Here is a 24,389-nt window from a genome sequence, read left to right as displayed (position 1 = left end):
TGCAAATCCCACGCCAGAAACCAGATCATGGCATGTAACGACCAAATGTACTGGGTTTGCTCACAGATAGTAAAGGAGGTCTTGAATCTCGCTGGAAGGGCCATCATGCATCTCTTCTGCCACAGCCAGGAGTTCCATGTGGCCCACAGAGGTAGCTCCAGAACTACATAGGTGAGAATGCCAACCCCGTCAAGCAACCAGGATGCCAATTTCCTCGTTTCATCAGAAAGTAACACAGCCTATGATGGTCCCAAATAAATTCTGGGAGGTAGTTATTATTCCTCTGCAAGGGGCCATAGGGATGGTTGAGCCCTTTGGGCTCAGGCCAAGTACTTCAACTCTAGCCTAAGCTGGAGGCAGACAAGGGCCAGGCCTCCACTCAGAGGCTGGTATGTCCCTCCCTCGGACACATTCTGCCACTAGGTGGAATGAAATCAAATTGCTACCACAATTGCAGGGACTTCATTGCAGAGTGGGACATGCAGATCTGTGGGTTCACTGCCTCAGGTGTAGTTCCATTTCTGGAGGCCAGGGGAAGAACCCCGGGTCTGGACTGGATTAGGCAGAATTGTTCCAGAAGCATCTGGAAGTGCACGTCATTTAGGGAATGAGGGTAAATGAAGCCAAGGGAAGGAGCCAAGGCCCACATCAGAGAAGTAACATCATGAGACAGGTCTGATGGGAGGGTGTTGGGCGCAGGCTTGAGCACTGAGGGTGGGAGTAGAGAGCTCTTTGGGGGCTGTGAGGCTGGAGGAGAGGGATTCAGAATGCCAGAAGGTCCAGAGGGCTTTCGGTTCAGGAGAGGGCCAGCCTTCTGGACACCAAAATGTCCATTTATTTCCAGGGGAAGGGAAATGAGCACCTAAAATACAAAATAGCCCTAAACCAGCCACACTTAGCTATCTAGAGCTTCCACCAGCTCTGCAGAGAATAAAAGCTTTTTGGAACACATACAGGGTTAAAAAGAAGACATCAAACAAATGGAAGTTCGCAAGAGCACTTCTAACTTTGAGAAAAATAAGATTAATCAGTGGAAGTAGGAACTTTTAAAGAAAAGAATCAGAATTTTTTCTCTTACAAACAAAGCTTGAACCTCTTAGCAATCACGACTTTGATTGCAAGACTCTTACTAAAGTGCCTGGAGAGTCTTTTACTGCCAAGAACTGCGGCACTTAAGATAGAGGAATTACTCAGAATTCAGCTTCAGTCTAAATCAGCCCACACAAAAGCCATAGACAGTTTCCAGGCTGAAGTCAACATCAGGTTTTTTGTTTCTTAGAGGGAGAATGTAATTTTTAAATTATAAAATTAATTCACAGTCAATGAAGAAAATTTGTGAAATACACAAAAGTATAAAGAATAAAACAAATATCTGCATTCCATAACCCAAAGATGGTTTATATTTTTGATTTTGCTTTCAATTTTTCTCTGCAGATACCTGTATTTTTCTCCATGCAAATCAGGATTATATTAAATAAAAATTGTTTCTTGCTCTTTTCATTTACTGTATCAGGAACAGTTCTCCACTGCCTTAATTATGCCTTGAAACATACTTTTAAATGATTCCATAAGATTACTTTTTATAGATATGCCAGCATTTATTTTAATCATTTTTAAATTGATGATCAATTACATTGTTTCAATTTTTAATTTTAAATATACTTCCAGTAAACATCTATGGATGTAATGTCTGCATATTTGTCAATTATTTCCTTAGGAGGAATTCTTAGCATATTAAGATTTGAGGACTTCTCAATACCTACTCTCAAATTATTCTTCAAAATGGTCATGCTCCTTTATATTCACACTAACAATATGTGATCATGTTGTTTCATGGATCATTAGCCAGCACTAAGCATTATCGTTAAATAAAAAAAAGAAAAAACTTTTGTACATTTGACAGTTGAAAAATGGGATCTAGCTATCTTGCTCTGTGTGTTTTTTTTTTTTTTTTTTTGAGACGGAGTCTCGCTCTGTCGCCCAGGCTGGAGTGCAGTGGCTTGATCTTGGCTCACTGCAAGCTCCGCCTCCCAGGTTCATGCCATTCTCCTGCCTCAGCCTCCCGGGTAGCTGGGACTACAAGCACTCGCCACCACGCCCGGCTAATTTTTTGTATTTTTAGTAGAGACGGGGTTTCACCGTGTTAGCCAGGATGGTCTCAATCTCCTGACCTCGTGATCCGCCAGCCTCCCAAAGTGCTGGGATTACAGGTGTGAGCCACCGCGCCCGGCGCTCTATGTTTTTTTAATATGTTTATTGGATGTTTTTCTTTTATCAATTAGCATTTTGTACCATTTGCCTATTTTTTACAAATAGAGACAGAGTCTCACTGTGTTGTCCAAGTTGGTCTTGAATTTCTGGCCTCAAGTTATCCTCCTGCCTTGGTCTCTCAAAGTGCTGGAATTACAGGCGTGAGCCATTGCAACCACCATTTGCCTGTTTTTTCAAAGTAAGCACTTGGTGTTCGTTTTGATCCAGTTTTGGCATAGCAGGATCCAAAAGGAATCCTAAAGAGAAATTCATGATGTTAAAAGTCTTTTGATTTACAGCTTTAAGCTTTCCAAGGATTCCACTGAGGCCAAATGTGAAGGAAAGGGGTGACTCTTTTAAAGGAGAGTCTCCTTGGACCACAACCCCCACCCCCCGGCCAGAATCAGAATTGAGGGATTGGGGAGGGAACATGTATTTAAATTACCCCACCCAGACACACAGACACACAGTCAGCTGGATTCAAGGACAAGCTGGATTCTATAATCTCTCTATAATGCTTCCTGTGCAGTCCAAATGTGACAACCACAATGACTAGTGAGGCAAGTAAACTAGATGTTCCTATACCCTCTGGAACAAAAGAGAGACAACCATACAAAGAAGTGAGCCAAAACACTGAAGAATGGAAGTTGAATGGACTGGTGGACCTACTTGTACTTTCTGCTGTTTTGGCTTTTTGACTGTTGTTCTTTAACTTGATTAATGCATTATCGCCCATCTACTCAGTTCCTCAAGTTAGAGAAACTATAGCCATCTTTGATGAATTTCTCTTCCTTGCACCCTTTATCTCTTCTCATGTATACTATTGATTTTACCTACACGTCTTTAAATCTCTCCTTTCCTCTCTTTCTCACCACCTCTAAGTGTAGTCCCTTATCATCTCCCTCTCTCCTTTCCCGTTATTCTATCCATAATCTCTATGGTTACCCACAGGGTGCACCAAGTAAGCATACATTCTAAATAGTAATGAATCTAGAAGTTTCTGCTTGCTATGCAAAAGCTTCTAGATTAACATACTTCCCTCTGCCTCCTTCCAATTTTTTGCAGCCTTCAAACCCTTCCTTGGTAGAGGAGTGAGAGACTAAGAATTTTAGAGGGGTTAAAGAACTGGCAAACATTATGGAAATTAAGACAAAACTTAATAAACATGAAAGAGTGACATGAAAAGTCCAAGAAGCAGCTGTGGCCAGAATTCAAGATTCTGGTCAAGCAGCACTGACTGGCAACATGATCCAAGGTGTAGCCCTAAGGTTGAGTTGCTGAAGTGCCTAGAGAACAACGGCATGTGAGGCCCTGTTGTTGAATGGGTCATCTCACAGACCCTGAAGTAGCTCAAATGTGTGCTATTATTCACTAACAGACAACTGGCGAGTATGAACTGCTCAGAGTAACATTTCTCCATTCCTGGAAAAACAACTTAGAGCAAAGGACAAAGGGTTACTGTGTTGTTCCTTTCATGTAAAAGGAAATAATAATTTTGATGGATTTGGTGGGACATTTAGGAGCCAAGTCAAACTGTGTGTGTAATTGTTTTGTAAAGGTGCTAGGACTTCATTTTCAGATCCGGAATGGGAACAGGTGGTGGCTGGTGGCAGGAGTCACAATGGTTTCCATGACGACGGGATTGGGTCCTAGTCATCCTCCCATCCTCCACAAAACCTACTGCAGCTTTTCTCGTAAGGTGCTTATTAAGTATTTGTTAAATGAACGATGAACCACAGAATGGCGCGTGTGCTTTGCAATTAAGGATGTCGCTCTATAGCTAGCCTAAAAGCTTTTAAAGCACCGATAATTATTGTATTTACCCATGTATTTTGCATAATTTGCATATTAACTTAACCAGAAAATAATAAACCATACTCTCCTATTTCTGCTGAACAACCCTGGCCCATATCATATTCCCTATTGTGGAATCAGTAGCCCAGATGTTTGGTTGAAACGGCCATAAAACGGAGCTGGGGGATGGGGAGTCTTGTGTTGTATTTATGGTTCCACATTAGCTAAAACTCGTGTTTTGTCCCCGCTCTCAAGCCACTGCCCCCGCCCCCGCCTTTGCGCAGGCGCCAGCCTTCCCCTCCCCCCGCGCCCCTCTTCCCGCCCTAAGGCTGGAGCCGGCGAGCCCGGGTCCGGAGCACAAAAGGCCTCCCTAGCGGGCGTCCCGCGTTGCCCTTGGCAACCATTGAGCGGCGTCTTGCCCTCCTGCGACCTTGAGATGAGAGAGTAAACGGGGCCCCCATTGGCCGGCCGGGGAAGACGGGCCAATCGGAGAAGAGGGTATAGGGAGGCGGCTGAACAAGGTTGTGGGGGTAGGAAGCTAGGGTTAGAGGCAACCCGTGAGGCTAGAACCCCGAACGTGGTCGGTTGGAGCAAATATGTCCCTCCGGAGGCACATTGGGAACCCTGAGGTGAGGGCCAGGTCCCGGCCGGAGAGCCGGAGGGGGCGGGCGCACCGGAAAAGGCTTCATGTGGGCAGGGAAGAGCAGCCAGCGACTTCCGCCGCCCGGAAGGCGGGAAGGGGCCGGCGTGAGGAGGGGTCGGGGTGCAGGGGCGGGGCCGGGCGGGGCCGGGCGGGCCTGGGGGCCGCAGGGCAGCGTTCAGGACCCCGTGGTGAGGGGCGATCTCTCCCCGCGTACGCACGCCAGTACTTGTGGCTGTGAGGAGCGAAGTACACAAAGACACAGCCCTTGCCCTCAAATGGCTTACAGTCTCGGAGTGACAGTTACAAAACAGAAAAGACAAAGGAAGCGCTGCACACTAATGGCACGTGTTGAAAGCCAGCCAGCATCTCTGATTGTGGGGATACAGGAAGAGCAGGAGTAAGCTGACCAAACCTTTGGAAAACGGGCAAAATAGGACATTAAGCTTACCCCTCTCTCCATAATAGGACCCTTCAGTTTGTTCGTCTGTTTCACCCCTAGTCCCCTGCTGCATTTGTGACAGTTTCAACAAACGTTATTGGACTTCTATGATGCAGTAGGTGCTAGACGTACAAAGGCCTCTGCCCTTTAATAAATTGCGTATAGTGGACCGGGCGCGGTGGCTCAGCCTGTAATCCCAGCACTTTGGGAGGCCGAGGCGGGCGGATCACGAGGTCAGAAGTTTGAGACCAGCCTGGCCAACATGGCGAAATCCCGTCTCTACTAAAAATACCAAAATTAGCCGGGCGTGGTTGTGGGGCGCCTGTAATCCCAGCTACTCGGTAGGCTGAGGCAGGAGAATCGCTTGAACCCGGGAGTTGGAGGTTCCAGTGAGCCGAGATCGTGCGATTGCACTCCAGCCTGGGTGACAAGAGCAAGACTCTGTCTCAAAAAAATAAAAAATAAAAATAAACAATAAATAAATTGCGTCTAGTGAAGGAGCCTGTGAACAGAATTTGAGTACAGTGTGGTCGGGGAGCAAGATGTTACGAGAAAATAGGACTCAACTGAGGGAGTGAGAGAAGGGTTGTGGAGATGGAAGGGGTGGCAAGGCCATTCATTAGCCAGGTGAAGCATCATCCCGGGTAGAACAGCCCAAGTGAAGGTAAGGAGTGTGTGAAGTCAGAACAGGCCCCTGTAGGAGTCCAGGCTTTCTTTGCCTTGCTGAGGTTCTTAGCCTTTATCCCAAATAGGAGTTGTAACTGTTTCATCTCTTGGTGACTGCCTGGTACTAGGCTGAGAAAGTTGTAAGGCTGAGTCTAAGCCCTGCGAGAGAGCCATGGTCAATTAGTAATGTCTAAATGCCGCATGATCTCACTTATACGTGGCATCTTAAAAAGTCCAGCTCATAGAAGTAGAGAATAAAATGGTGGTTACCAGAACCTGGAGGGTGGGGGGAAGGAGGGCACAAATGGGAAGATGTTGATCCAAGGGCACAAAGTTACAGTTAAACTGGAGGAATAGTTTTTGAGATCTCTGGCACAGCACGGTGACTATAGTTAATAATAATTACAGCAGACTCATCATCCCCAGTAGAAAATCCATGTATAACTTTTTACTCCCCACCCCCTGTAACAAAAACTTAACTACTAATAGCCTACTATTGACTGGAAGGCTTACTGATAACAGAAACAGTTGATTAACATATTTTGTATCTTATATGTATTATATACTGAATTCTTAAAGTAAGCTGGAGGAAAGATTATTATTAAAATCATAAGGAAGAGAAAATATATTTACTCTTCATTAAGTGGCAATGTATCATCATAAACATCTTCATCCTAATTGTCTTCATGCTAAGGGGCAAGGAATAGTAGGGGTTGGTCTTGCTGCCTTAGGGGTGACAGAGGCAGAAGAAAATCTGGGTGTAAGTGGACCTGCACAGTTCAAGCCCATGTTGTCCAAAGTTCAATTATATTGTAGATTTCAAAATAGAGTAAATTGTACATTTTATGAGAGTAAATTTCAAATATCTCACCGGAAAAAAATGATAAGTGGGTTGATGGATATGTTAATTAATCTGATTTAATCATTCCACATTGTGTGTGTGTGTATATACCAAAACATCAAATTGTACCCCATAAATGTATAAAGTTATGATTTGTCTATCAAAATATTAATAAAAATGTTAATATTGTCTATCATGGGGGTGGGAGAGATAGGTGAGGAAAGTGGCAGTTTGCCACGTATTTATCTTGTCTGCTGGTAAGAATTTGAGAAATTTTTTGAGTTATTAAAGGAGTGACATGGTCAGATTTGCATTTTAGGCGGATGGCTGTAGCTACATTGTGGAAGATGGGTTTGAGGAGGCTCCAGGACTGGCAATGAGATTGGTTAAGTTGTTACTATTTTTTATTTATTTATTTATTTTTGAGACAGAGTCTCACTCTGTCACCCAGGCTGGAGTACAGTGGCGAGATCTCAGCTCACTGCAACCTCCACCTCCCAGGCTCAAGTGATTATCCAGCCTCAGCTTCCTGAGTAGCTGAGACTATGGCGCACACCATCAAAGCCTGGCTAATTTTTGTGTATTTTGTAAAGATGGGGTTTTACCATGTTGCCCAGTCTGGTCTCGAACTTTTGAGCTCAAAGCCACCCGCCTGCCTTGGCCTCCCAAAGTGCTGGTATTACAGGCATGAGCCACCGCGCCCTGCCAGTAGTTACTATTTTGATAGAGATCTAAACTAAGGCCATTGAACTAGGGATGGAATCGAGGATAAATATTTAGGGAGGCAAAATCATCAATACTTCCTGATTAGCTTTGAGAGATGTGTGATGGGTGACTTAAGTCTCAGCTTAGACTATTCATTGGTGCTGGCACCATGAATGAGATCAAGAATATGGGAGAAGGAAAAGGAGGAATAGTTTTAGCAGTGTGGGGAAAGAGGAGCAGGGATGTTCTGTGTGGTTATGTTTGTGCCCGAGACAAAGATGCCCAGTTTACTCTCTTGTTTGAATAGAGCACAACTTCTAGTAGTTTCTTAAGAAAGAATTCATCAGAAATGGTTTTAAAAATTTATGTCTAAAATGTCAGGCATGTCTAAAAATGTTCTTATTCTACCTTAACATTTATTTGCCAGTGAGTTTGGCTGAGTATAGAATTATTGGTTGAAAATCATCATCTTTTTTTTTCTTTTCTTTTTTTTTTTTTTGAGACAGTCTTGCTCTGTCACCCAGGCTGGAGTGCAGTGGTACAAACATGGCTCACTATATCCTTGACCTCCTGGGCTCAAATGATCCTCCCACTTCCTGAGTAGCTGGGACCACAGGTGTGTGTCATCGTGCCCAGCTCATTTTTTTTGTATTTTTTATAGAGATGGGGTCTCCCTTTGTTGCCCAAGAGGGTCTTGAACTCCTGGGCTCAAGCAATCCTGCCTTGGGCTCCCAAAGTGCTAGGATTACAGGTGTGAGCCACCGCACCTGGCCATCATCAGCATCTTGGAAAACATTGCTTAGTGATCTAGTGTCTTTTGTTGTTGTGAAGTCCAAAGCCATTCTGTTGCTTCGTGACTGAATTTTCCTCTCAGGAAGCTTGTGGAACCTTTTTTTTTTTTTGTCCCCAGTGTGACTTTACAAAGATATTTCTATTTTCACTCATTTTGATAGGCACCAGAAATTTATGTCTTTTTAGTCTGAAAATTTTCTTAATTTTCTCTCTCCTACTTTCTCCATCCTCTTTTTCTTGAATTCATTATTCTGTATTCATATAAATAACCTATATGATTGGTTCTCTGATTTTCCTAACTTTTATCTCCTGTTTCCCTCATCTTTGTCTTTCTGCTCCCTTTGGGATATTTAATTTTTATCTTCCAATCCTTCATTTTAGTTTTTAATTTCCGCCATCATGTTTTTAATTTTTTTGTTTGTTTGTTTTGAGATAAACTCTCACTCTGTTGCCCAGGTTGGAATGCAGTGCTGCGATTTCGGCTCACTACAACCTCCGCCTCCCAGGTTCAAGTGATTCTCCTGCCTCAGCTTCCCAAGTAGCTGGGATTACAGGCACCCGCCACCACACCCAGCTAATTTTTTTGTATTTTTAGTAGAGACGGGGTTTTACCATGGTCGTCAGGCTGGTCTTGAACTCCTGACCTCAAGCCATCCACCTGCCTTGGCCTTCCAAAGTTATGGGATTACAGTGTGAGCCACCGTGCCCAGCACATGTTTTTAATTTTTAAGAGCTCTGTTTTTTGCTCTGTTGTACTTTTAAAAAACGTTTTATTTCAAAATAAGTATAGATTCACAGGAAGTTGCAAAAAAAAAAATAGTACAAAGAGGTCCTATGTATCCTTCACCCATTTTCCCCCAATGATTATATTTTACATGAGTACAGTACAATATCAAACTAGAAAATTGAAATTTGTACAATGTATGTATAGTTCTAGGCCATTTTATCACTTGTATAGATTTAATCAAGATTTACACATATGTAGATTTGCAATCACGATAAATAACTATTGCATCACTAGAAATACCTCCAAGCTACTCTTCTGGTCACACCTACTTTCTCCCCTCTCATCCTCCTAACCCTGGGTAACCATCTCCATAATTTTGTCATTTTGACAATGTTACATAAATGGAATCATACAGTATGTGACCTTTTGAGATTGGCATTTTTTTTTCACTCAAGATAATGTCCTTGAGTCGCATACAAGTTGTTGCATGTAGCAGTAGTTCATTCTTTCTGGTACCTGATCAGTATTCTGTGGTATGAATGTACAGCAGTTTTTTTTGTTTTGTTTTGTTTTGTTTTGTTTTTTGAGATGGAGTCTCACTCTATCACCTAGGCTAGAGTGCAGTGGCACCATCTTGGCTCACTGCGATCTCTGCCACCTGGGTTCAAGCAATTCTCCCGCCTCAGCCTCCTCAGTAGGTGGGATTACAACTTCCTACCACTGCGCCCGGCCAATTTTTTGTATGTTTAGTAGAGACAACGTTTCACCATCTTGGCCAGGCTGGTCTTGAACTCCTGACCTTGTGATCCACCAGCCTTGGCCTCCCAAAGTGCTGGGATTACAAGCGTGAGCTACCGTGCCTGGCCTGTACAGCAGTTTTTTAACCATTCAACTAGTATAAGACATTTTGGTTGTCATCAGTTTTGGGCTATTACAAATAAAGATAACATTTGGGTATAACTCTTTGTGTGGATGTTAATTTTCATTTATCTGGGATAAACGCCCAGGAGTACAATTGCTGGGTTGTATGGTAAACATATGTTTAGTTTTATTAGATACTGCCAAACTTTTCCAGAGAGGCTGTACCATTTTATATTCCTGCCAACGGTGTATGAGAGATTCAGGTTTTGCATACTCTTGGCAATGTTCAATACTGTCAATATTTTTTATTTTAATGGTTATAATAGATGTGTAGCGCCATCTCATTGTGGTTTTAAGTTGCATTTCCCTAATGGATACCAAGCACATCTTTTCATGTGCTTATCTGTCATCCATATATCCTCTTCAGTAAAATATCTCTTTGTGTCTTTTGCCTATTTTCTATTTTTCTTAACTGTTGAGTTTTTTGTTTCCTTTTGTGTTGTTGGTGATGACTGTAAATATTATTGCAAAACAAGGAAATGTAGGATTACATTTCCTTTCTTACTGCTTTTTGTTTTTTCCTGGAGTTTCTGTTTGCCTTTATTTTTAATTCTATACTTTTAATGAATAATTCAGGACATTTTCTTATATCACTACTTACTATGTTTTCATAGTTATCTTTTCCAAAACCTTCTTTATACATTTGAACATGTGTGTGATGGGGGAAAGGAGAGAAATATGAGTTTTATTTTGTAGTTTTGTTTTACATAAATGTTATAACATTGTATATATAGTTCTTTGACTTGATTTTTTTCACTTAACAATATATCCTGGAGATCTTTCCACGTCAGAAAATATACCTCAGTGTAATGATTTCCTTTTAACTCTTACCTAAGTATTTGGTGTGGTTGTATCACAGTTTTGTTTGTTTATTTGTTTTTTTGTTTTTCTAGTTCTGTAAGACCTCAGTTGTACAAATGGACTGATATGATTTGATTATCCATATACTTCAGTTATAGCCAATTTTGGTTCTTATTGCTTTTATTCCCACTCTTCTCCTTTGACTATAGACATCTGCTCCCATATATTTAATGTATATCTTTCTAATTCAGCAGCCATATTTTTCATATAAAACAGACATTATTTTGTGAGCTTAAAAATTTTACAAAAATAGTGTTATGCTATTTGTATACAATTTGCTTTTATCATGCAAATTATGCTTCAGATCCATCTATGTTGATAAATATGTCCAGTTTATTACTTTAGCTATTGTATAGTAATCTAGCATGTGACTAGACCACATTTTATCTATCAATTTCCCCATGGTGGTCATTTAGGTTGTTTTTGACTACCTGCAGTTACAAACACTGATGCAATGAATAGTTTTACTGTTGAGTTTTGAGAGCTCTTTATATATTTGAGATAGTAGTCCTTTGTCAGATATGTGCTTTGCAAATATTTCCTCCCAGTATGTAGCTTATCTTTTCATCTTCTTAACAGGGTCTTTTGTAGAGCAAAAAGCAATTTTTTTAAATGTATTTACTTTTTACATTTTTTTCTGTAAGAGCTTTTTTGAGATGTAATTCACATAGCATATGTAACATTGGTTACAGTGGTTGTGGGGAATGAGATAATGTAGGTAAAATGCTTAGTGCCTGATGATATAGTAAGTACTCAATAAATGTTAGCAGCATTACCATGTTTCTTATTGTTGTTAAATCATCTCCAGCAAATAGAACAATTTGTTCTTTAAACTTGCTTTTAAAGTGGCTTTGCTATTAAAAATTTCTCCACTTGGAATACTTTTTCCATTCCTCCTTCCCATCTTTTTTATCCACAGAAGATCAACCCTTAAAACATAGCTCCAGTGTCTATTCTTCCATGAAGTCTTTCTTATCACCCCCAGTGGATGAGCAATCTCCTTTGACATTCCTCCCTAGAGCCCTCCATGTCTGTGCTGCCCACGTGGCACCAGCATGCACACTACATGTTGCTCAGGTCTTCATTTGGCAGGTACTTGTTGCTCTCTCATTAGTAGAGGGTCTTGTAGTAGGTACAGAGATCTACAAGATAGAGCCCCGTCCCAAGTGCAGGAGTAAGAAGGGTGAGTGGTACAAAGAACTGTGAATATTCAGTCAAGGAAGAAATTTCCATTTGACTAAGGCCTTCAGAGGAATCCTCCCAGAAGATAAGTTTGCCCTGAGTCTTGGAAGTCATGTAGAAGTGAAATAGCTGGGGTGTGGTGGGTAGACAGGGAGGACATTTTCTTTTATGTAAACCCTCAAAGGGTCTTTGACATTTTTGGTTGTTTTCAAAGAGCCTGTAATGATACCACAAACATGAACTTTCTCAAATTCCTGCCTCTTCCAGATGAACTTCATTCTGATCACCTACCTATCTTATATCTTTATCTTAAATAGATCTAAAGTTGACCCTGCTGTCTGGGCTCTGGACCTCATCCTCTCCCACTCTCTCCATACCATTTTCAACCTCTCTTATCTTGCCCATTAGCCTGTATACATCCTCAAATCTCTCCTTTTTTTTTCAAAACAAAATAACAACAAAGATTATTCCTTAGCAACTCTCTTAAGGGAAAAAGAAAAGATCATCCAGCTACTGTCCTCTTTCCTCCTTCACCTCTCATATAGTTGACCTGCTGTTTTTTGCATCTGCCCCATCAGTTTCCCATAGCTGCTTCCACCAGGGCCGTCAACAATGTCCTGGTGTGCTAAATTCAAATTCGCTTTTCTCTTGGTCTCTTACTTGAACAGCATTCTTGTTCACTTGTTCATACTTGACCTCTTGTTCTCTGACTTGACAGCATTGTTCACCGTTGGCCACTCCCTTCTTCCTGATTTAATTTTCATGACCCACTTTTGTATGGCCTCTTCTGAGTTTCATCCAAGGTGCCTCTCCTCCACCTGACCTTAAATGTTGGGGTTTTTCAGTCTGCACTCTCCCCAGGATGATTTTGTTCATTTCCATGGCTTCCTCTGCTGCCTGTATGCTGACAACTCCCAAATCTTGTTTTTTTCTAGCCCAGGTCTCTCTCCTGATTTCTAGACGCAAATAGCCAACTAGGTACTTCCATTTTGTTTTTCGGGTTTTTTTTTTAGCAAGAGTGTCATTCGGTCACACAGGCTGGATTGCAATGGCAGGAACATGGCTCACTGCAGCCTTGACCTGGGCTCAAGGGATCTTCCCACCCCAGCCTCCCGAGCAGCTGGGACCACAGGCACATGCCACCATGCCCAGCTAATTTTGTGTGTGTGTGTGTGTGTGTGTGTGTGTGTGTGTGGAAACAAAGTCTTCCTGTGTTGCCCAGGCTAGTCTTGAACTCCTAGGCTCAAGCGATCCTCCCACCTCGGCCTCCCAAATTAATGGGATTACAGGTGTGAGCCACTGTGCCCGGCCAATGGTTACATTTTGGACAACTCACAGATATCTCATACTCAGCATGCTCCAACTGACCATATTATGTTTTTAATATGTGCTTCCTCCTTAACTCCCTTTTTTGGAGAATGGTATCACTGTCCTGTTACTACATGAGTCAATTTTAAATTATATTGATTTAACATTTTAAAGATTTCTTGAAACGGTCTCTTCCTCTTCATCTTTATTGCCACTTCCTTACTTCCTTAAGACTACAGATCCTCTTAGCACGATAGCCTTTCAACTGATTTTCATGCCTCCTTTCTTGACTCATATTCTCCATATTGCTGCCAGGGTCACCTTTCTAAGACAGAACTATAATCTTGTCACTCCTCCTTCAAACTTCCTCAGTGACCCCTCATCGTCTTCACCAACCTAGGCACTATTGGCGTTTGGGCTGGCTAATTCTTTGTGGTGGAGCTGTCCTGTAATTGTAGGGTATTTAGCAGCACCCCTGGCCTCTACCCACTAAGATGCCAGTAGCACCTCCTACCACCCAGTTGGGACAACTAAAAATGCCTCTAGACATTGACAAATGTCCTGGGGGTACAAGGAGCAAAATGGTACCGTTCGAGATCCACTGATCTACAGGATGAAACCCAAGTTTTTTTAAACATGTATGCAAGGCTCTTTGTGATCTGCCCCTGCTGCCTCTCCAGCATCGTTTGTCCCCGTATTTCCCGCTATGCTCCAGGCCGGCCAGTTACTGTTAGATTGCTGAAAACTCTTGGTACTCCCTCTAGTCTCCACTCTTTTGCCATGCTTTTCCCTCGCCAGAAACCCCGTAGCTCCCACCCACTACTCCTTTAGCTTGACTAACCTCCTCAACCCTCAGAATTCAGCTCAGAAGTGACCCTTCAAGAAACAGTTCTTGACTCTTTTAACCTGGATTAGGTGCCAATCTGATGTGCTTTTGTCACACCCCCTCCTTCCCTTTCCTTGTTCCTCATGCAGCCTGGCATCTGTTTATCCACTTGTCTGTCTTCCCAGCAGTCAGTGAAAGCTGGATGGCAAAGACTGTGTTTTTCACCTCTCTGTCCTCAGCACAGAGGCTTACCCCTAGTAGGCACTCAGTAAACGTCCACCAAATGAATGGTTGGTGCTCAATAAGTCTTTGTGGAATGAACAGTCTTCCTTGAAAACAGCTTCTTTTTTCAGCTTCTTCACTTTGCACCATTCCATCCTGTTTATGTAATTGAAAGAAAGCCAGTTGGTCAGTAGGTCAAAAAGCAGTCACCCTACAAAGCAAGATTTTTAAATTAAACAAAGTATGTCAGTCCCATAAAATCTATGGTGCTCGGCTTGCAGCGGAGCACAAATAGTTTTACATTGCGGTTGGTACTAGAAAGTCAGGAGCAAGAAATTGGACTGCAATGGGAACACAGAAAAGAAACTACATTTTTTTCTCCTGCAGCATATGGATTTCTCATTAGTCTATGTAAGGGAAAAGCGGGGGCGGGAAGGGCTCAGCCACTGCAGCTGTCCACACTCTCTCCCCTCATCATTCTGCTGCCACCACACCTGGTCCCCAGAGACACCCTCACTTCTTAGCTATTTTGGCTTAGGTATGGACAAATCCCCTTGGTTCAGCAGAGACTAGCCTGGAATTTTTAAAAGAAACTTTGCTAGGAAACTAGTGGGAAAAACAAAACAAAAGTAAAAACAGGAAATAGAGTATAGAAACGATAAAAAAAAATACAGAGTGCAGAAAAAAATCCTCCCTTAGCCCAAGATAACTGCAATGTAGTATTAGCGTTACTTGACTCAATTTACCAAGCACATACTTTCCCTGTTTTTTTGTTTGTTTGTTTGTTTGTTTCATTTTGCCATGATATTGTCTGTCTCTGGAGAATTTATACTGAAGTCTGGCTTTTCAGTCTTTGTATGTTTTCCTTCTTTTACTCAAGAATCTGCTCTGTCTTTCTCTAGGGAAGGAATTGAAATTGGCATTATAGTTACTTTCTCATATAGACAAGTTACTGATCATTTGGAGAAACAAGCTTTCCGACCTTCTTCTAAGGATAAAATAGCTCAGTGGTTCCAAACACAATCTGAGGACCGATGCTAAGAGTTGATGATAAAGATGTGACTTGCCTGGGGTGAAGTGAAAATCACAATGTCCTGAATGGTTTTTAATGACACTGAAGGACTGACCCTTTCCACTCTGGGATTTTTTTTTTCCTTTTAGATGCTAAAATAGCAGATAGTTGTTGTGAGGCTTTTGCTTTGGTTTTGTTTTTTATGTCCTTGGCAATATTAAAAGGTGCCTCTAATTTTAAAAAATTCTCCCTGGTCCTGAAATCCAAAACTCTGGCCGACAGATATTCTGTAAGACACTAAAGTATCCCATATTGTTTGTATGCTTTGTGGGTCATTTGAACCATTACTTTATAGGCAAATGTTTATTTTGCAATCTTCCTGACAGAGTATGCTGTAGTTAACTGTTTTCAAAGGCAAAGGATGCAGTTTTTATAGGTCCAATGTTCTCTTCTAAGGAACCAGATAGTTGCTGTAATACGATCTTCATTTTCGGTATTCACTTATTGACTGAATATCAATAAATGTACTTACCATGCACTAGGTCCTAGGCGAATACAGATATGGTAAGTCATTGTCCCTGCCTTCAGGGAAATCCTAGACTAGGGAAGAAGATTGAGGTTTAAACAATGGAGCGGGCTGTGAGTACTCTGGGAGCCAGGGAGAAGAAAGTGCCTAGTTCCGTAGGGGACAGCTTTACAGAGGAAATACATTTTGCCCAAGGAGTAGTGAAGGAAAGGCATTCTAGGCAGACATATGCAAAGACTGGCAACCTGAATCAGTGTGCTGCATTAAAGAAACATTCCCAGCAACTTCAACATGGGAACATGAGGAAGGGTGGCAGAAGATAAAGCCGGAAAGACATTGCGGTAATTTCATGTTCCACAGCTACCTGTTATTGAAGAAAGGACTTTCATACCTGCAGGCCAGAAAAAGGCCTGAGCAAGAAGGTGCTATTTCATAATATCTTTATTCATTAGCTTCTCCTCACTTAATGGCTTTCACAATCACCACTCTAATTTAATGTGGGTTAATGTCTTATGCTTGGATTCAAAGAGTTAACTACCAGACAGCAGCACAAAGGAGACCTGACATATGTATTTTTGCTGACTCTAAACTTGAGCTGAGCCCCAGGTGAGCCTCAGCTGCCATGAGAGCAGATGCCATGGTCGACATCCCTGGAGCTACAGACTCTGGGGAGCAGCGGGAGCCTGCCCACCTGGGGCCTGGCCTGCCCACATCTAGAGCGCTGTGCTTAGGGCTGGATCCCTGCAGGGGAGATGGATAAAATCTCAGGGGTGTCCAGAGGAAATGCCCTAGAAACCATCATAAAGAAAGTGAAATGGAAGAGGGTCAGGACAACTGCCTTTGGTCATCTTAACAGATTTCTTGAGGCAGAGGCAGATGACTTACAGTGGGTTGCAACAGTGGACTGAATGAAAATTAGAAAGACTGATTTGGGCTCAATGTAAGAAATATTTTTATTTATTTATTTATTTTTATTTTATTATTATTTTTTTTTTGAGACAGAGTCTCGCTCTGTCACCCAGGTTGGAGTGCAGTGGCACGATCTCGGCTCACTGCAACCTCCGCCTCCTGGGTTCAAGTGATTCTTCTGCCTCAGCCTCCCAAGTAGCTGGGAGTATAGGTGCGCATCACCATGCCCAGCTAATTTTTGTATTTTTAGTGGAGAAGGGGTTTCACCATGTTGGCCAGAATGGTCTCTATCTCCTGACCTTGTGATCCACCTGCCTCGGCCTCCCAAAGTGCTGGGATTACAGGTGTGAGCCACCGCGCCTGGCCAAGAAGTAATTTTTTAGGCAGCTTTTTTTTTTTTTTTTCTTATCATGTAGTGTGCTGAGATGAGTTTGATGAAATATGGAAGTGTTCTGACAGAAACAAGATAAATATATTTAGCTATGGAAATGCTATTGAAAAGAATCCTATATTGAAAAGACAATTGGACCTCTGGAGCTCATTTCATCTTTTGTTGTTTTTTTTTTGAGTCAGAGTCTGTCTCTATCACCCAGGCTGGAGTGCAGTGTTATAATCTCACCTCACCTCACTGGAGCCTCTGCCTCCCGGGTTCAAGCGATTCTCCTGCCTCGGCCTCCCAAGTAGCTGGGATTACAGGCGCCCATCACCATGCCTGGCTAATTTTTGTATTTTTAGTAGAGATGGGGTTTCACCATGTTGGTCAGGCTGACCTCGAACTCCTGACCTTAGGTGATCCGCCCACCTCGGCCTCCTAAAGTGCTAGGATTACAGGCATGAGCCACCATGCCCGGCCCCATCTTTAATTTCTAAGAAATTTTAGCATTTTTTTTCCATTTTTAAAGTATCTGACTCCTGACTTTACCACCCTTATCCTTACATTAACCCAATTAATTGTGAATTTCCTTATTTTTTAGTATCTGATGAAAAGGATACCACAGAACCCGAGATACCAGCATGTCAAATCAAGACTGGACACTGGTAAGTAAAGATTAGAAAATTAGAACTTAAAAAAAATCCAATAGCTAATTATTGACAGAAAGCAACCCCACATATCTGGTATAAATCACAGCTAAAAGTTTCTCACTGTTTTGCCTGATGTTTTTCTGGGTTCAGGATTTATCCTTGAAAGATGTTTTTCAGATTATCAGTAAAAATTTATATTTACATAATTTAGCTTATTATTCCTTACCACATAAGAAATAATATAAACTGAGAAAATGAAATTCCAGAAATCAAAACTATTGTTCAGTAAGTTTCAGGGCTGAAGCTAAATAAATATCAGGAGATCAGCCTCCATTTTGGAATACCTTAAGTATATTCCTTTAAACTGGCAGTAATGGATTAGACACATGCATATTTGTTCAATGCAGTGTTTGCAAAGTGCTGACCATATGGCAAGTTATGGACCATGAGAGATGTAAAGCTGAGTATGAATTGTGTTTTTTTTAGTTAAAGAGTTTAGATTCAAGTGGAGGCAGACAGACTTGCATGAGTAACCGAAATACCAGTCAGAATTTAATTAGTGCTGCAGTGCAGGTAAAATGAACTTCTTATTTCCACGCTGTTACCATTTTTCAGTGTTGTGGTAAAGACTGCTGCCCAGACCCTAGTGGATTTTCAGTCTTGTGAGGTTTTGGTTGTTTGTTTTTGTGTTTTTTTCAACCTTTTAAAGCCTGCTGTGGTAAATTCATGCGATTAAAATGGTTTCGCTAGTGGATTGGGGTACTGTATGCCTTTAGCAATACCGAATTTCCCACCAGTAACCTCAAGACAATTGAGAAAAGTAAATGACAATGTTGACTTTGTTTAAATCATTTTGCTTATTTTGTTTCTCTTTCTCCAGTCTCCTTCAAAAAATCATTATCTTCCATTATGCATGTTTCTTCATATAAAATAGACTTAAATTCAGTGTTTTAAATTCACCTCATTTGCAGATGCTATTTCTTGGTACCCTTCATTCAGACATTTCCATGCCATACAGATATTTATCCTTGCAAAATCCTGCTTGATGGGCAGGTGAAAATATTATCTCTGTCTTAGAAGAGGAAATTGTGGCACGGGGATTTTGTGATTTATTCGGAGTTCAATAAAGGAGAGAGAACTAGGATTATATACAGGATGAGGAAGTCAATATTGGAGATCTGGTGCCAAGTCTGGTGTACTGTTTCTTAGGCCGTACTGTTCCTGTATTTCCCCCAAGCCTTGTTTCTTCTGCCACAAAAACCCTCAGCTCTTTCATCTCTACCCATCTAACCCCTAATTGCAACTGTGATCCACCCTTCTGAAGTAAGTGATTCTGTGAGGTAAGCACCTAGATTTAAAATGCTGTATTTTTTCTGAGGAGGCTAGATATTATTTTACAGACTACTATAAAGGAAGGAATTTCTTTTGGAATCTGTATACTTTCTTATAATTAAAACTTTAAGAGTTGAGGTTTATTTCAAATATATAGATTTGTCTATGCCTTCATAGTTTGTTTTTTTTTTTTTCCTCCTGGAAATTAAACTGGGATTTGTGAAGGACAGCTCCCTTCTTCCTCTTTAATTTCTCAATTCATAACCAAAATTTGACTCAATAATGGTGCCTAAGATTAATTTCATTTTTTTGATATTGAGATAAAAGTATATCTGCTTTTTATAATACATATTAAATACATATGTCCTTTTATATCCTGAGATTTTTAAACTGGCTTTTTTGTTAAACTTTTAATTTTAACATAATTTTAGATACATATATATTTTGTAGACAATAATGCAGAGAGATTCCATGTACGCTTTACCCAGTTTCCCATAGAGGTAACATTTTGCAAAACTATAATGCACTATCACAACTGTGATATTGACATTTGATACATGCAGTGAAGATACAGAACATTTCCATCACCACACGGATTCCTTATGTTGCCTTTTTATAGCCACATCCACTTTCTACTCCCACCCCTTTCTTAGCCCCTGCAATCACCAGTCTGTTCTACATTGCTGTAATTTTGTCATTTCACAAATGCTGTATAAATGGAATCATACAGTATGCAACCTTTTGGATTGGCTTTTTCACTTAGCATAATTTTCTGGATATTCATCCAGGTTGTTGCATGTATCAGTAATTTGTTCCATTTTATTAATGGCTGGTATTCCGTGATATGAATGTACCAAGTTTAACCATTCACCTGTTGAAGGACATCGGGGTTGTTTTCACTTTTTGGCTATTAAAGTAAAAGTGCTATAAACACTTATGCACGTATTTTTGTTTGAACCTAAATCTTCATTTCTCTGGGATAAGTGCTCAGGAGTACAACTGCTGGTCACAATGTAGTTGCCCATGTAGTTTTTAAAGAAAATGCCAAGCTGTTTTTTAAAGTGATTGTACCATTTTACATTCCCACCAGCAATGGATGAATGATTCATTTTCTCCACATCCTTGTCAGCATTTGGTGTTGTCACCAGCTTTTATTTTGGCCATTCTGATAGCTGTGTGGTGGCATATATCATTGCAGTTTTGTTTTGGTTTGTTTTGTTTTTTGAGACAGAGTCTTACCCCATCACCCAGGCTGGAGTGCAGTGGCATGATCTTGGCTTGCTGCAACCTCTGCCTCCTGGGTCCAAGCGATTCTCCTGCCTTAGCCTTGCAAGTAGCTGGAATTATAGGTACGCACCACCATGCCTGGCTAATTTTTGTATTTTTAGTAGAGATGGGGTTTTGTCATGTTGGCTAGGCTTGTCTCAAACTCCTGCCTCAAGTGATCCACCTGCCTTGGCTGGGATTACAGGCATGAGCCACCGTGCCCAGCCCATTGCAGTTTTAATTTGCATTTTCCCATGGTAATGGTGAACATCTTTTCACATGCTTGTTTGTTTTCTGTGTACCTTCCTTGGTGAAATACCTGTTCATATCTTTTGCCTATGTTCTAATTAGTTTGTTTGCTTTTTTACTGTTGAATTTTGAGAGCTCCTTATACATTCTAGCTACTGGTCCTTTGTCAGATATATGGTTTGCAAATATTTTTCCTAGTTCATAACTTGTCTTTTCATCCTCCTAACAGGGTCTTCGGAAGAACAAAAGTTTTTAATTTTGATGAGGTTCATTTTATCAGCTTTTCCTTTTATGGATCATGATTTTGTTGTCTAGTCTAAAAAGTCTTTGCCTGGCCTCGATCCCAACGATTTTTTTTTCTACCATGATTTTTTTTCTAAAAGTTTTTTATATAAGTTCATGATAAACTTTGAGGTAATTTTTATATAAGAGATGTGACTCACATCAAGACTAAGTTTTTGCTTACGGATATTCAATTGGTCTGGTGCCATTTGTTAAAAAGGTTACCTTTTCTCCATTTAATTTCGTGTTCACCCTTGTCAAAAATCAGTTGGGCATATTTATGTGGGTCTGTTTCTGGGTTCTGTATTCTGATCACATGACCCATGTGTCTGCCTTCTGCCAATACCATAATATTGATTACTATAGCTGTATAGTAAATTGGATACTTAAAATTGGTGAGACTGACTATGGCCACTTTCTTTTTTTTTTTTTTTTTTGAGACAGGGTCTTACTCTGTAGTCCAGGCTGGAGTGCAGTGGTGTGATCTCGGCCCACTGTAACCTCCACTTCCCAGGCTCAAGCAATTCTCCCACCTCAGCCTCCCAAGTAGCTGGGACCACAGGCGGGCGCCACCATGCCCAGCTAATATTTTTGTATTTTTTGGTAGAGATGAGGTTCTACCATGTTGGCCAGGCTGGTCATGAACGCCTGACCTCAAGTGATCCACCTGCCTCAGCCTCCCAAAGTGCTGAAATTACAGGCATGAGCTACAGTGCCCAGCCTTTTTCTTTATACAGTTATTTTAGCTATTTTAATTCCCTTGCCTTTCCATATAAATTTTAGAATAATCATATTTATATTTACTTCTTAAATGCTGTGATTTTGATAGGAGTTGCATTAAGCCTGTTTGTCAACATGAGGAGAATTGACATATTTACTATGTTGAGTAACCACTAATCTACTTTCTCTATCTATGGATTTGGCTATTCTGAACATTTCATGTAGATGCAGTCATACAGTATGTAGCCTTTTATGTCTGGCTTCTTTCACTTAGTGAAATGTTTTCAAGATTCATCTATGTTGTAGTATGTGTCAGTTCTTCATTCCTTTTTATTGCCAAATAATCTTCTGTTGTATAGCTATTCCACATTTTGTTTACCCACTCATCAGTTGATGGACATTTGGGTTGTTTACACTTACTGGACATAGTGCTGCTAAGAACATCAGTGTACAAATTTATGTGTAAACATGTGTTTTTAATTCTCTTGGGCATATACCTAGGACTTGAATTGCTTTTCATATGATAACTCTATGTCTAATTTTTTGAGGAACTGCCAAACTGTTTTCCACAGCAGCCACACCACTTCACATTCCCAGCAGCAATGTAGGAGGGCTCTGTTTTCTCCACATCATCACCAGTGCTTGTTATTGTTCATCGTTTTGATTACCATCTTTGTGGGCATGAAGTGGTATATTATTATGGCTTTGATTTGCATGTTCCTAATGACTGATAATGTTTGAGCACCTTTTTATGTGCCTTTTGGCATTTGTATATCTCCTATGGAGAAATGTCTGTTCAAATCATTTGCCTGTATTTATGTTGGGTTATTTTTCTTCTTATTTGTTGAGTTATAAGAGTTCTTTTGGCCAGGCACAGTGGCTCACACCTGTAATCCCAGCACTTTGGGAGGCCGAGGCGGGTGGATTGCCTTAGCTCAGGAGTTCAAGACTAGCCTGGGCAACACGGTGAAATCCTGTCTCTACTAAAATACAAAAAAATTAGCCAGACGTGGCAGCGTGCACCTGTAGTCCCAGCTACTCGGGAAGCCGAGGCAGGAGAATCGCTTGAACCCAGGAGGCGGGGGTTGCAGTGAGCCAAGATTGCGCCACTGCACTCCAGCCTGGGCGACAGAGCGAGACTCCATCTCCAAAAACTAAAAATAAAAAAAGAGTTGTTTTATATATTCTGGATACTAGTGTCTTGTCAGAAATATGATTTGCAAATATTTTCTCCCATTCTGTGGATTGTCGAGGGTTTTCTTTTTCTTAGCTGGAGGAGTAGCTAAGTACATCTACCTCATCTTTCTGGAAGCAGAAGTCTCCCAAACTAGTTTGTAAAGCTTTTGGAAGGGCCAAAGTGTGTTTCATTGCTTAAAACTCACAGTATTTTAAAGTCAGTGTGGGAGAGAAATCTTATTCTAGTGTTCGATTTTTTTTGTTGTTTCAAATTTAGAAATTATTCTAAAGTCAATTTAGAGGAGAGACTTTTATTTTAATGCTTATATTTCTGTGCATTTTTGTGACTTACCTCCCTGTGTATTCAGAAAAAGTTTTCTACATGGTGTGCAGCAGCCATGTGCCAAGGTACATTATGTGCCAAGGTACAGATCCCTGCAGCCCTTTAGCCAACAGGGCCTGGATCAACCCAAACCCAGCATTGTATCCACATTTTATCATGAGGTGAAAAGGGTGAGGAGTTAAGAAAACAGAAAAGGGACCTTATAGCCCAAGTAAGAGTACAGAGTTTCTACCTGTGGTTTGTTTTTAAGCTCTGCAGTCAGAGCATTGGAAATAGGCACAGGAATGAGTGAGCATTTCTCATTTTTAGGCTGAATAGATGGGTCTTTCATCTTTTCTTACCAAACAGCAAGCAATTCAGAGTAATCACAAGAAATCAAGAATTTCGTGATATCTCCTGTCTTCACTCAAATCACGTTCTACTGAGTTCTTCAAAGACTGCTATCTTCCTCCTGGGTAAAGATTATTTTTTGTTTTTATACCTCTGGCTCTGCTTCTCATATGAACTCAAACACTGAGTGCAGCCATGGCTAGAAATCTCAGAATTATTTTGAACTTCAAATATTTCTTTTGTTCCATAGGTGCCTGTGTGTATCTTACCAGCTCCCCAGCACTGCCAGACTGTGCCATGAATGGATTATGCTTCTGATGAAATCCCTGGCTGCGTTTTGTTCAGTCACCACCGCAGGGTTCTTGTATATTCTCAAGCACCCTCTCTGGGTTTCTGTTTTGCAGCACTGCAGGCTGATTAAGGGACACTTTCCAAACCACAGGGCTCTCCCTTTATTAGTCCCCACAGTCTTTCATTGGCTGCATTGTCCTCTCATTTCTATCTATATTCAATTTAATTTCTAATTTCTTTAGCTTTCTGAAATTCTGTAGGCTTTCTCCACTCAGTCTTTTCTAGCCTTATTTTTGTCTTTTTAAAAATTCACCTTCCTTTTATTATCTCTAGACAAACTATTCATTCCCTCTTTTCTTCTTTAGGCTTTACTTTTCCTGAATATTTGCTAATAGCCTTGACTGTAAGCATCAAACTCATTATAGACTAGGTACTCTTCATTTTTATTTGTTGTTTAATTCTGTTTCTTCCATCAAAGGAAGAAATATATGTGAAAGGCTTTTATAAACCAGAAAGCACTATACACACATATCACTTATTGAGGTTAACAAAGGACCACTGTGCCTCTTTTCATGCTTTCTGCTCTTCCGAGCCAAGAGAACTTCTCCATAGAGGAGGGAAATATTGAAGAAAAATAAAGCCATGGAGTTGTCTCTTAGCAACTGAGTTCGTGCCTTATAAATCTCATCTACTTTAGATTACTGCTGCACAAAATCACTTGCTTTTCTTATTGGCTCAGTATAAATAATGTTA

At 40.9% G+C, this 24,389-nt stretch overlaps 1 protein-coding gene across 3 annotated transcripts in view; it reads left to right on the top strand.

Moving 5' to 3' along the window:
• The first annotated feature begins 4,544 nt into the window (after positions 1 to 4,544).
• Positions 4,545 to 24,389, top strand: part of CEP41 (centrosomal protein 41) — a 44,309-nt gene continuing 24,464 nt past the window's right edge. The window contains 2 exon segments of one of the 3 annotated variants that reach the window (NM_001132973.1): positions 4,545 to 4,673; positions 17,599 to 17,662. In NM_001132973.1, coding sequence (NP_001126445.1) covers positions 4,641 to 4,673; positions 17,599 to 17,662 — 97 coding nt within the window. In that variant the 5' untranslated portion in view covers positions 4,545 to 4,640. 3 annotated transcript variants of the gene reach the window in all.

The sequence above is a fragment of the Pongo abelii genome, chromosome 6, assembly GCF_028885655.2.
Source record: "Pongo abelii isolate AG06213 chromosome 6, NHGRI_mPonAbe1-v2.0_pri, whole genome shotgun sequence".
NCBI classification, from domain to species: Eukaryota; Metazoa; Chordata; class Mammalia; order Primates; family Hominidae; genus Pongo; species Pongo abelii.
Note: the sequence above shows the minus strand (reverse complement) of the source record. Positions and strands in the feature narration are given on the sequence as shown.